Genomic DNA, 14,565 nt, shown 5'->3' with positions numbered 1-14,565 from the left:
CACCTCCAACCCGGTCCAACAGCAGTCGTACGTCCCCGGGTCACCGAAGGACGTAGCACTCAGACAGGAGATCAAGACCATGCTGAGCAAGAGAGCTGTAGAGATCGTCACGATCAGTCACCGGGCTTTTACAGTCGACTCTTCCTGGTGGAAAAGTCTACGGGAGGCTGGCGCCCGGTGATAGATCTCTCTCCCCTGAACCGGTTTGTTCGCCAGACCCGGTTCACGATGGAGACGGCACGCTCAGTGCTCGACTCCATCAGGGAGAACGATTTCATGCTTTCAGTGGACTTGAAGGATGCGTATTTCCAAATACCCATTCATCAGTCTCCAGAAAGTACCTCCGCTTCATCCTCGACGGGACGGTGTACCAGTTCAGGGCACTGTGCTTCGGTCTCTCAAACCGCCCCACAGGTGTTCAGCGAGTGTTCACTCTGGTGTCTGCTTGGGCCCATTCGCACGGGATACGTCTGATGAGGTATCTCGACGATTGGTTAGTCCTGGCGAGCTCCCGCTCGCAGTTGCTACAGGACAGGGATCGGCTGCTCGAGTTCTGTCGCGATCTGGGATCGTTGTGAACTTCGAGAAGTCCGATCTCGAGCCCAAGCAGAGGATGACGTACCTGGGTATGCTGATCGACACGGTAGCAGGGCGAGTCTTCCCCGCTGGACTCGCGGATCAGCAAGATTCAGAGAGGCAGCCAACCAGTTCCTGGTCTCGGCAGGAACAGGTAGCTCAGCGATGGCAAGTCGTGATCGGACACCTGTCGTCACTCGAGAAGTTTAGTCCCTCACGGGCGTCTTCACCTGCGGTCTCTTCAATGGAGACTAAAGGAGAGTTGGTCACAGGCGACGGATCCCCCAAGCTTTCCAGTGTCACTGACACAGGAGGTGAGGCAGGACCTAGCCTGGTGGCTCGACGACAGGAACCTCTTAAGAGGAGTGCCTCTGCGCACTCCCCCCCCGGACATGCAGCTGTTCTCAGACGCATCGACGAGATGGGGCGCACACCTGGAGGAGTTGCTGACTTCAGGAGTGTGGGACGAGAACGACAAGCACCTTCACATCAATGTACTGGAACTCAAGGCAGCGTCCTCGCTCTCCAAAGAGTTTCAGGACCGCTTGATGGGACACTCAGTGGTGTTGATGTGCGACAACACCACGGTGGTGGCTTACGTCAACAAACAGGGGGGCCTAGTGTCTCTCCCGTTGTACCAGTTGACACGGCAGGTGCACGAGTGGGCTCAGGCACACTCAATAGAGCTGTCGGCACGCTACATTCCAGGGAAGAGGAATGTAGTAGCAGACACGCTCAGCCGTCGGGATCAGGTGATAGGGACCGAATGGTCTCTACACCAGGACGTGGCGGAAAGGCTCTTCGACCTGTGGGGGCGACCAGTCGTGGATCTGTTCGCCACACCCGGCACAACAGGAAGCTCCAGGTGTTCTTCTCGGCCGTGCCGGACCCATGGGCAGCTGCAGAGGACGCTCTTCAACACCCGTGGGACAACCTCTTCGTCTATGCCTTTCCCCCGTTCAGCCTGATTCGCAAGGTGATCAGTCGAGCGCTGGTCACCCCGAATAAACTCAGGATGATCCTGGTGGCTCCCCAAATGGCCACAGGCCATTTGGTATCGGACCTGCTGCTCTTCTCGCAGGAGAACCGAGAGAGATTCCCCCTTGGCACAACCTTCTCGCCCAGCCACACGTCGAGCGGTACCACCGAGCAGTCCAGTCCCTACGACTTCACGGCTGGCTGTTATCCACCATCTCTTGCGAACGAGAGGCTTTTCTCGTAGCGCAGCAACAGAGATGGCTGGAAACGTCCGTCAGTCCTCTGCAGCTGTGTACCAGGGGAGAAGTGGGCCGTCTTCTGTGGTTGGTGTCGTAGACGGGGTCTATCTCCTCTCAGAGCCACTCTTCAGCAGGTAGCGGATTTCCTCGTTTTTCTTTCGCCGAGAGAAGCTCCTATCAGTCCCCACAGTGAAGATACAGAGCCGCCTTGGCGCTCGTCCTGAAACTGAGGGGATTGGACATCTCGAACTCGTTCGAGATCTCCTTGCTGATGAGGAGCTTCGAGAGGTCTTGCCCACCCAGGGAACTCAGGCCCCCTGCGTGGGACGTGACTCTCGTCCTTAGGAGTCTGACTCGAACACCGTTTCGAGCCACTCCGAGAGTCGTCAGACAGGGATCTGACCCTCAAGACCCTCTTCTTGCTGGCCCTGGCATCGGCGAAGAGAGTAGGGGAACTTCATGGTCTTTCCTATGATGTACGACACTCCAGGGGATGGGTGGGATCCGTGACGCTCGATTTCGTCCCGAACTTCGTTGCGAAGACTCAGAAAACCGTCAGTCCCTGATGACAGGTTCGAGTCATTCACGATTCCCTCCCTATTGGACTTCACCGATAATGATGCGGATGAGAGATGCTGCTTTGTCCTGTGAGGGCGCTACGGCGCTATCTGAAGAGAACTCGTCACCTCAGGCTGAGTGTCGACGCCTCTTCGTTAGGCAGGGGGGGGCCGGGGTCACCAAGAAAGAAGTATCCAAGAACACTCTTTCATTCTGGCTGCGTGAGGTCATCAGGAGGGCGTATGAGGCTGATGGTATGACGACATCCGTACGTCCCGTCCGAGAGCTCACGAAGTCAGAAGTATTGGCCCCTCGTTGGCGTTTCGCAAGAACTTCTCCGTGGCGCAGGTCCTGAAGGCAGGGGTCTGGTCTAACCAGACGACCTTTGTACGTCCTTCTACCTTCGGGATATTGCCCACAGGTCCTTGGATACCTTTTCCTTGGGACCCGTGGGTGGCTGCTCAACAGTTGTGTAGCTAACCCAGACCCTCGCAGGCTGAACAGCATCGAGTCCTGGTGTGACTGTGTGGATGGATGTGTGAGTGAGTGAGTGACTGGCTCTCTCTTCCCATCTTTTCCTTCCCCTCTACCTGTGGTCAGAGGGCCATGGTCGTCCACTACGCTGGATGAGGAAGAGATGCAGGTGAGCTATATGACAGAGCCCCATCCTATCCCTTTCACTAGGGATAGGAGCAGAATATCCACCACTTCCTTCTGCAAGGGGGGGGAAGTGGATGCCTACAAGAGTCAAACCCATGACTTTATATTTGCTCCTGTACAGGAACAAGTTCTTGCATTGCTGGTACTAAGAGATGCGCATGCCCCTCTCTTAGTACTCGGTCCAGAGGTCTGACCATTGATCCTGCGGTGCACACCCCGATCAATCGACAGAGGCTTGGATCCCCTCCCTCGCTCTTACGACCAGGGAAGCTTCCCCCAAGGTATGGGCGAACACACCAGTCTGTTCCACAAAACTCAGATTCCACCCACCAATAAGTGAGTCTTCCTATTGTAAAAGGACCGAAGGTTTGTATGCCGTGTCGGAACAAATGACAATTTGTCTAAAATTGCATTTTTCCTAACTATACAACCTGAGGTCCTTTTACACATAGCCCCACCTCATGCACCCCTCACTCTGCAGTTTTTGCTTGGGCCAAACCAAGCAAAAGTGATTTGTTTACCTCCCAGTCGCGCGCGCGCGCCTGTCGGACAAGCAGTTAACTACCGAACCCCTTGTTTCGAAAGCTTACGACCTATCCAGCTGCCCGCTAGTATCTTCCTATTGTAAAAGGACCTCAGGTTTGTATAGTTTAGGAAAAATGCAATTTTAGACAAATTGTCATTTTAATAATGAAAAATTTCATTTTTTTTAATAATTCGCGGAAAAATACTTATAAGCCTAAGAGGCAAAAACTTTTGAATCACACGCCTTGGGGGATGCTGGGAGCTCACGGATAAGGCGTTGTTTTGTTTACAATCGTTATGCAGGCGTGCAAGCGCAAATTTCTTTCTTATTGCACTAAAAAGTATCAGTGACACATCTCCAAAATTATTTCGTCACTGACATAATTTTTGCACCAAATTAGCTGTTACATTGAGTATTATACATGAAAATGTGCGCAATTTCATTTAGAATACAAAAAAAAAATTCATGATTGTAGCTTTTATCAGTTTTGAAATATTTTCATATAAATAACAATGTGCCAAAATTTCCACACACACACACACACACACACCCGTGAATAGTTAGAACCCGCGAATGTTTGGAACCCCTATAAAAATGCTAAAAACAGCCTATTTTATGAAAAACCCACTAAAAATGTTCCTACATGGTTTTTTTAATAGCTTTATCACGAAAAAGTGCATTTTATGATGAAATTCATAAAAAAAACCAGGAATTTGTGGATATTTATCATAGAAAAATACAGCGAATGCGCAAATTTTCCGCGAATAATGCAGGGAAACATTCCCGAGAGAAATCTGCTAATGTGTGTGAGTCCGCGAATCTGGAGAACGCGAATACGGGGGTTCCACTGTATATACTAAAATAATTGCAATTTAGTGTACAATACAACGAAAAAAAAATTAACTATAGCTTTAACCGTTTTGCTCACCATGATTTGAATACAATTAAATATGAAAATTTGTTTTCACGCTATCATATATCGCATTATTTATATGATATTTTTTTTCATTTCTGATGGTTGCATACTAAACTTCAGGCAATGACAAAAAAAAAGGAGCCAAAAATAAACTCTTAGTCTTGAAAACTAAGTGCCCTGTGATTTTTTGAAAAAATATTTTTTCCTCTTTGGCGCTCACTCCTTGACCCCCTCGGCATACGGGAGACGATTTTTATTATACCCCTTCGGCGTTAAAGGGTTAACCTTATCTCCCAGATATAGAAATCATTGAGCAAAACCAATGAAAATTTGTAAAAATATTTTATTGCCATAAGTGTATACATCTGTAGAAAAAAATTTGTGTATTACTTAAAAAGAGTACCAAGTTATGGCACTGTGTCCATGTGCGAACGCTGGGACTACGTGTGCTGCAATTTGCTGTATTTTACCAAATTTTCAAAATTCATACATAAACAATTTAGTAACCATTGTTCTTTTTTTACTTGGCAAAGTTTAAGAAGTAAAATAAAAAAAGTCTTGCTTTGTTACGTTTCAAGTGTAGCCCTTCACGAACAAATTAATTTGACAGTGTGGTAAGTTAATGCACGCACTGTACCTTTGTCAATATTTAATGGGACTAGGCATTTAGTATGTTATTATCTTGCATTTTTCTTGCAAACAATGCATCTTCCTTGCTTGCAACCCTGCTTTATATGGCCACTGCCATCATAGTGAATGTCCGTTTATCATAGTACTAGACAGCGGGTTTCTATGTATCATTAGATCGAGTTCCAGACTTTTCACTGTTAATAACCTTCTCTAATTCCCTTCTGTAATTTGAGCAGAAAAGAGTTTTATTTTCCGAATAATCGTGGTTCTGTTGGCGTTTGGCTCTATTTCCTTAAATTTGTCAATCAGTCTGGTATATCCTTCAAATTTTAATGCCCTGTTTTTATAAGATTCAATCTTTCCGCTGATAACTGGGGACTGGCTGTATATGTATAAGATAGGTTGATTCTAAACCAAAAAACTTTAGAAGTCAATGATGTAAGCTGAACTTCTTACCAGTGGATCCCTCCCTCACTTTTACTATTGGTCAGTATGCGCTATTAGGATCATTTGGCTTACTTACATCTGAAAGAACATTCTTGAAATGCCATGTGCTTTACTAGCACATACTCTCACTCTAGAACAAACTTTCCTTTTCATTTATAATTTTTGTCTGTTATCATGACATCAGCCAGTTCCTTTTTATCTTGCTATACGATACAAGGATCCTTCTTTATCTTTTTACTAATGTTCTTTTGCTGTGTAAAAGGCCTCATCTTTCAGCCTGTTTAACCATTTTATTTTTCTTTCATTTTTTAACACTGTTGGTTGGGACAAATTGAGACAATATCGATCTGGTTTCACATTACACTTTATGGTTATTTACTTAGTCATTAACCGTTTAACGCCGATTGGACATATTAAACGTCGATGAAAATTGTCTGTTGGGTGCCGAACCGACGTATGGTACGTCGACAAAAATTATTTTTTTTAAATTTGCAGAAAAATAGTTAGGGGCCTACTAGGCAAAAACTTTTGAATCACGCGCCTTTGGGGGATGCTGGGAGCTCACGGATCAAGGCGCTGTTTTGTTTAAAATCGTTACCCAGGTGCGCAAGCGCGAATTTCTTTCTTCTTGCACTAAAAAGCATCAGCGACATCTCTGAAATTATTTTGTCACTTTGACATAATTTTTGCATCATTTTATATTAGCCGTTACATGGAGTATTATATATGAAAATGTGCACAATTTCATGTAGAATACAACAAAAAACAACCCATGGTTGTAGCTTTCATCAGTTTTGAAATATTTTCATATAACGATAAGTGCCAAATTTTTAACCTTCGGTCAACTTTGACTCTACCAAAATAGTAAAAAAACGCAATTGTAAGCTAAAACTATTACATTCTAGTAATATTCAATCATTTACCTTTATTTTGCAACAAATTGGAAGTCTCTAGCACAATATTTCGATTTATGATGAATTTATGAAATATGATATTGTTATGATACAATAAAGTTTGTTCATACGTACCTGGAAGATATATATACGTATAGCTGTATTCTCTGAAGTCCGACAGAATTTCAAAACTTACGACACACGTAGTGGGAGGCCAGGTGGTTAGTACTCATTCCCACCGCTGGGAGGCTGGTATCAGGAACCATTCCCATTTTCTATTCAGATTTTCTAGTGCCACTGTCTCCTGAGGGGAGGTGGGTGGGCACTTTGAATATATATATCTGCCAGGTAAGTATGAACAAACTTTATTGTATCATAACAATATCATTTTGTTCATGAAACTTACCTGTCAGATATATATATATATAGCAGAATCCCACCTTTGGAGGTGGGAAGAGACAGAATAGGATTTAGGAAACAAATACATGTAGATGATTGACATCTTGGTTCCTTACCTGTTAGCATAGCTGACTTCGTGATTACTGTCACCCAAGTTTGCTTCTGCTTTACTAGTCTCCAGCGAGGTAGTGACCTATATAGCTGGTGAGTTCTAGATCTGTCAACGGGGGCGTGACCACAATGTGACTAGACCAGTTGACCATACTATGAGGGCAACGAAGCAATAAACCACCACATGACCAAAACTAGCAAAAGTTAAGGTAGCCTATCTTAAGCTAAAGACTGTGAAGTCCGCCTCTGGCGGCCGACCCAACAACCATAACCACAATAAAATTAAAAACTCCTAACCATTTTCTACAGGATAGGATGAGTGCTACTTCCTGCCCCCAAAATTGTGTCTGCGGAGACGTATGGCCCTAGCGAACAGCAGTTCTCGTATGTAGTCTTCACGTCCCGCAGGTAGTGTGAAGCGAACACCGAGTTGCTTCGCCAAAATGTGGCACCCAGGATGTTACTGAGTGCCATATTCCTTTGGAAAGCTACCGAGGTTGCGATAGCTCTCACTTCGTGCGCATTCACTTTAAACAATTTCAGATCACTATCCTTACAAGATGAATGAGCCTCCTTGATGGTGTGTCTCAAGAAGAAAGCCAGAGCATTCTTAGACATCGGCAAGTCTGGCCTTCTTACCGAACACCACAAGTTGCTTGAAGGACCTTGACATTCCTTCGTCTTCCGCAAATAAAATTTGAGAGCCCTGACAGGGCACAAGACTCTTTCTGGCTCTCATCCAATAATTTCAGCCATCCCTTTGATCTCAAAGGTTGGACGGGTTTTCATTTTTGGCTAGGAACGTTGGGCTCAACGAACAAACAGCATTATGGCCTTTAAAACCAACATGCTTGTTGATAGCTTGAATTTCGCTAACTCTCTTCGCCATCGCCAGAGCAGTTAGGAAAACAGCCTTTCTGGTAACGTACCTCAAAGATGCATCCTGGAGAGGTTTGAACGGACTGGATGTCAGGAACTTCAAGACCACGTCCAAGTTCCAGGAAGGCAGCTTAGGCTGAGCTACCTTCGTGGTCTCAAAGGATCTTAAGAGATCGTGAAGGTCCTTGTTATTAGCCAAGTCCAGGCCTCTGTGTCTAAAAACTGCCGACAACACACTCCTGTAGCCTTTTATTGTCGGGACTGCTAGCTTGAAATCATTCCTTAGATAAAGGAGGAAGTTTGCTATTTGGTTCACAGAGGTCGTGGTAGAGGAAACGCCCTTCTTTCTACACCAACTCCTGAAAGCGGCCCACTTCGATTAGTACACTGCAAGAGAGGAAGCTCTCCTTACATTGGCAATAGCTCTTGCCACTGGTCTTGAAAAACCTTTCGCTCTGGCCAAACTTTTTCGATAGTCTGAACGCAGCAGTCAGACTCAGAGCGGAGAGTTTTTTGTGGTACCTCTCGTAGTGGGGCTGTCTGAGTAGATCTGTCCTCAAGGGTAGCGTCCTTGGAAAGTCTACCAAGAAGGTCATGACCTCTGTGAACCATTCTTTTGCAGGCCAATGTCATTCTCGTCCCTTCCGACACTGCGAACTTCCTCATGACCTCTCCCAAGATCTTGAATGGGGGAAAGGGCGTTTCTTCTACCACGACCTCTGTGAACCAAATAGCAGACTTCCTCCCTTATCTAAGGAATGATGTCAATTATCTACATGTATTTGTTTCCTAAATCCTATTCTGTCTCTTCTCACCTCCAAAGGTGGGAGTCAGCTATATATATCTGACAGGTAAGTTTCATGAACAAAATGATATTGTTATGATACAATAAAGTTTGTTCATACTTACCTGGCAGATATATATATTCAAAGTGCCCACCCACCTCCCCTCAGGAGACAGTGGCACTAGAAAATCTGAATAGAAAATGGGAATGGTTCCTGATACCCGCCTCCCAGCGGTGGGAATGGGTGCTAACCACCTGGCCTCCCACTACGTGTGTCGTAAGTTTTGGAATTCTGTCGGACTTCAGAGAATACAGCATTATATATATCTGCCAGGTAAGTATGAACAAATTTTGTTGTATCATAATATCATATTTCATAAATTCACCATAAGTCGAAATATTGTGCTAGAGACTTCCAATTTGTTGCAAAATAAAGGTAAATGATTGAATATTACTAGAATGTAATAGTTTTAGCTTACAATTGCGTTTTTTTACTATTTTGGTAGAGTCAAAGTTGACCGAAGGTTAAAAATTTGGCACTTATCGTTATTTATATGAAAATATTTCAAAACTGATGAAAGCTACAACCATGGGTTGTTTTTTGTTGTATTCTACATGAAATTGTGCACATTTTCATATATAATACTACTCATGTAACGGCTAATATAAAATGATGCAAAAATTATGTCAAAGTGACAAAATAATTTCTGAGATGTCGCTGATGCTTTTTAGTGCAAGAAGTAAGAAATTCGCGCTTGCGCACCTGGGTAACGATTGTAAACAAAACAGCGCCTTGATCCGTGAGCTCCCAGCCTCCCCCAAGGCGCGTGATTCAAAAGTTTTTGCCTAGTAGACCCTTAACTATTTTTCTGCAAATTTAAAAAAAAATAATTTTTGTCGACGTACCATACGTCGGTTCGGCACCCAACAGACAATTTTCATCGACGTTTAATACGTCCAATCGGCGTTAAACGGTTAATGACTAAGTAAATAACCGTAAAGTGTAATGTGAAACCAGATCGATATTGTCTCAATTTGTCCCAACCAACAGTGTTGAAAAATGAAAGAAAAATAAAATGGTTAAACAAGCTGAAAGATGAGGCCTTTTACACAGCAAAAGAACATTAGTAAAAAGATAAAGAAGGATCCTTGTATCGTATAGCAAGATAAAAAGGAACTGGCTGATGTCATGATAACAGACAAAAATTATAAATGAGAAGGAAAGTTTGTTCTAGAGTGAGAGTATGTGCTAGTAAAGCACATGGCATTTCAAGAATGGGCATTTCAACAATGTTCTTTCAGATGTAAGTAAGCCAAATGATCCTAATAGTGCATACTGACCATTAGTAAAAGTGAGGGAGGGATCCACTGGTAAGGAGTTCAGCTTACTCCTTACATCATTGACTTCTATAGTTTTTTGGTTTAGAATCAATCTAGCTTATACATATACAGCCAGTCCCCAGTTATCAGCGGACTCGGTTAATGGCAATCCGGTTTTTTGTCTGGCGCCATAAAATCTGCAATTTATGGCACCATAATGGGCTAAGTTTCATTGGCTCCATAAGTTGCCGATAATTATGGTGCCATAACATACCTAACAGAGGCACCATTAATTATAAACCTGTTCTTCCTTTTTTAAGTTTATATACTACATACAATACCCAGAGAGATAATACACTTAAATGATAAGGTTTGAATACTTACAGGAACATTTGGTGCATCTTCACTTGAAGACAGACACTTGGCAATTGGTGACTTTGAAGGAAAGTTGGAAATAATTGATATGAAGGCACCAGAAATGCCTTTGTATTCTGTCAAAGCACACAGTGAGATAATAAATGCAATAGATGCAGTAGGAGGGCTCAACGTAGGTAAAGGTATGTTGTAGTTAATTGTATTATCTTTATTATATCTCTGTACATTTTGTAATGTTTATAGGTACAGTGTAAATATGGCATAGAAGACTTACGGTGAAGGATCAGTTCATTAAGCTCGATTTAGTTGACTATGCCACTGTCTGTGGAAGCAAACGGGCATGTTTCAATCTACTTCCTTTTCAGTAATTAGTTACTTGTTAGTTATTTTCATTAATTAGTTATTTCTTTATTTTTCTAGATTCCTACTAGTCTAGTTTTACGTTTAATATTATTACCGATAGGGTACTTTTCGCTAATAGCATAGCAGGCTTACTGGAAAACATCATTGATGAAAGGAATTTTATTTTACAAATGGGAACATTCTTTTACAGGTTGACAATAAAAAAAATCTGACCAGTAAATTGGTTCTTTCAGATTTCCAGTATGGATTTAAGAGCGCATTTCCAATTTCACTGCATTGGTGCACCACTGTTTTCTGGAGTTTGTTTGTTTGATGGTGCTGTACTCCAGAATCAGCTGTTGGGTTATGCTTGCATATGCTAACAGGCATTCCTGCTCATTTCCTCTCGTATCATTTATTTGTTGCTTTATAGCCCCATTATGGATTCAGCAAAGAAAAGAGGTGGAATAAACAGTAAACATCATGCATTGTCAGTTGCCAAGAAATTTGAAAATTCCATTTCATTTTCATTTAGTGTTTTTTCTTTCTTTAAAGGATTCTGCAAGTATTAGCCATTTTCTTTAAATATATACAGCACATATAACCATAAAAAATCTGGCATTTTAAAAAATGTTACTCCTCGGGTCTGGAGGTTGCCAGATTTTTTTAATGTCAACCTGTATTGAAAGGTTACGAAAGTTCTTTTGTTCCAGAGAAGACATCTTATGGCTTTGTTAAAGGAATCGTTGCAATGTTGTTTACAAATTATAATTTTATAGAATGTAATTTTTTAAAAGCAAAATTTTTCCACCATTTAAACCCTTACTTCTAAGCGCCTAACTTCTTGGTCACCAAATTGCTCCAGACACTGGCCAAGTTAAGGAAATGCCTGTAGACTGGTAGTTGCAAATACAAATGCACCCTCCAATTACAATTTGGTTAAGTTCTGAAAGATATTGTTATAGAGAAATATTGTAGGTTTAAATTACTTAAAGGTATATAGCCCAGGGGCTAACCATTTTGTTACTAAAGTAGTACTGTACAGTTTTTTCAACAATAAGTTTGCTTGTATCAAAATAAAGGTACACAATACCTTTATAATTGAAGTATCGAAACTGAAAGAAGCTTATAAAAAGTACATTTCCTGGAATTATTTTAGAAAATTAAATAATTGTTCATACATGTAACAAACCTTCAGTCATAACAGTATGATAAATCTTCTGGTCCTAGATGGAAACTGGTTAGAAACAATAAAAAATTTTAAATGCAAGGAATCTGTGCCATCTGGCATCTGATATGTAGTTGAGGTGGAAGCAAGTCAGAGACCACACTTGAACATACTGACGCATTAGTCTTTCTTCAACCACCTTGGAGAGCGGATGTTCGCTTTGCTTTCCTCCTTCCCTAGCCAGTTTTTTTTACCTAATTCCGTACTGTGGTTTCATATATTCTCCTATCCAGTCTCAGAAGTCATGTGAGCGTCAACGTATTTGTCCTGGCCTTCCAGATTCCTGTGTTTCTGCTTCCTCTAGAACAGATGCAACTTCAATAAATGTGCTTCCAGGCCTATTCCTACTGCTTTGTCATTTATTGTTTTATGTATAATTCTGCCTTGTCTTTCTCGGGAATGTTGCCCCTTCAGGGAGAGAGGGGCCAGCTCCATCTTTTTCCTTTGTTAGCAAGTTTGTAATTTGAAATATTGTTTGGGATATATTGAAACTTTTATGTTGACATTTCAATGTTTTATATTTTCTTCAATTGTATATTTACTCACTCTTGTAGCCTAGTAGCCTTTAGTGTGGACTTTTTTCTCCTTTTGTATCATTGCTCTTAGAGAAATTTCTTAGAGAAATTTCTCAAACACCTTCCAGGTGTGTTTAATGATTTTTTTTTTTGTTCGTTAGACAATATTTTGTTTCAATGACAATTTCTGGGAACTTGGTAAATGTTTTAGTCTCAGATTTTACGGGGTTTGGGATGTTTGAGACTTTACAGGTTTGTGTTGTAGAGTAGGGTTATGTGCAAGGATTCATCTTATTTAACATTGATGCTTTCCTCCCTCCACTTCGTTAACACTAATTTTGATGGCAGAAGGTCTCTGATTGTGTTGGGCCTGACTACTTGCTCAGGACCAGTCAGAATTTGGGGGCCTGTGAGTCGTACAGATCACTCTCTTCTCTTATCCCTTATATATAAATGTTTCTTTTCCTTCTCTCAGGATGTGAGGTTTCTTCTCTTTTTGATGGGGAAGCATATATATTATTTCTTTTCAGGCTCTACAGTTGTCAACCCTGTCTTGCCTTGAAGTAGGTCAGCAACCTGTTCCACTCAGATTTGGGAGCCCCTCTGCATTTGCTTTCCTCTCCCAGAGTTGCCACTTCATTAATTATTGGTATGCTTGTTGGTGCTATGGTGGGAGTTTGGAACCCATTCAGTCCTGAAGGTTGTGTGTTCCTTTCAAGCCTCGGAGCCCCTTCTACATGGTGGCTTGCGAAGTATACATCATCATGGAAGGGCACCAATCTTAACATTTGGTTTCTCTGATGTGACTTTGTCTGCATCTGTTGCGTCTCTTCTCTCTGATATTTCGTCATCTGATGATGTTTGCCTTAGTTCTCTTATTGTTCATGTGCAAAACAAACCTTTGGTCTTAATGATTGGATAATTTTCAAGCGCCCAGCTGGAACCAGTTAAAGCAAGAAGTCTGTGAAATCTGGCAACGCTTGCGCATATTGGGTGAAAGCTGGTCAAAGACCGTGCAACCCATGCTATCACGTCAGTCTTTTTCTTAACTGCTTTGGGGAGTGATGTGGTTGCTTACTCTCCGTCCAAGCGTATGTGCCCTGGTGTTCAAGGTTTCCTGTGTTCTCGTTTCCTGGCTATGTCTGCTACAAACCCCCATTCGATTTGCAGTAGGTGCCGTTCTAATTTCTGTACTGTGATGAACTCCCTGCCCGGAATGTTGTTGGCATTGGCCTAAACAATACGCCAGTGGAAGTTATTTTCTTTACCGTTAAGAGGGAGGCATCGGCAGAGTTTCAACCCTTTCTTCTTCAGAAGGGGTTTCTTCTTGCCTAGATGCTTCATCTTCTCCCTCAGTCACACCCATGATGTTAGTGTTTGTGTACCTGTGTCTCCTTCGTTTTCTTCCATCAGTTCGTTGTTGGAAGTATCGGGAGGCCCTCAGGCTGATTTGATGAGTACTGGCAGCCCTCAGTTAGCAGCAGGGGTTCCTTTCCTGGCCGCCGACGCTAAGCGGTTTTAAAGCTTATGGCCGCCGCGACACCTTCTTTGAAATTCTAGACAAGTTAACAGGCCCTAGACCAGTCAAACGCCGCCTTATCCCGCAATGGCGCCATAAGTAAAATTATATTTATGCAGTATAGATCTATAGAATTTACTGTACAGTACATTATAGTATTATAAATACTGTAAAGTGAAAAAATCCTAGCTTTAATCCTTTGGGTGTCTAGAGTATGTAAAGATATAATAAGGTTTCATACAGTGTACAGGTAGCTGTAATGTTCAAGTTACGATAGCCCGATTTTATGAGACCAAATTACAATAGCCTAACTTTATCCCATCTTCTAGTTACTTAAGTTCAAAAACAGCAAAATAGAATGATGAAGGTATGGTTTTAACCTTATGCTCGTTGCGTAAACATGTACAGCCATGAACAACCGATCGCGAAACAACTTTTATTTTGTTTTCTTTTCTAAGTACAACCGAATTCAATAACATTCGTTTGGCTTGTATTTCAATCATCGTATTATAGTACACTATTACCGTAATTGTTATAAATGACGTTATGTAGAATAGAACTGAGGTATCTTAATGTAATAACTTTGTTCGCTATAGATTAAAGATCAACATAGATCAAAGATCAATGGGAAATATACTGTTAAATTTAAACCTAGTTATAACTGAAGCTG

At 42.2% G+C, this 14,565-nt stretch overlaps 1 protein-coding gene across 1 annotated transcript in view; it reads left to right on the top strand.

Annotated features, from left to right (window-relative positions):
* The window catches only part of LOC135220970 (dynein axonemal assembly factor 10-like), a 103,911-nt gene that overhangs the window by 69,413 nt on the left and 19,933 nt on the right, over positions 1–14,565 (top strand). Inside the window, exon 3 of the mRNA XM_064258648.1 lies at positions 10,303–10,473. Coding sequence (XP_064114718.1) covers positions 10,303–10,473 — 171 coding nt within the window. The remainder of the gene's footprint in view (positions 1–10,302; positions 10,474–14,565) is intronic.

Source organism: Macrobrachium nipponense, chromosome 2 (assembly GCF_015104395.2).
Source record: "Macrobrachium nipponense isolate FS-2020 chromosome 2, ASM1510439v2, whole genome shotgun sequence".
NCBI lineage: Eukaryota > Metazoa > Arthropoda > Malacostraca > Decapoda > Palaemonidae > Macrobrachium > Macrobrachium nipponense.
Note: the sequence above shows the minus strand (reverse complement) of the source record. Positions and strands in the feature narration are given on the sequence as shown.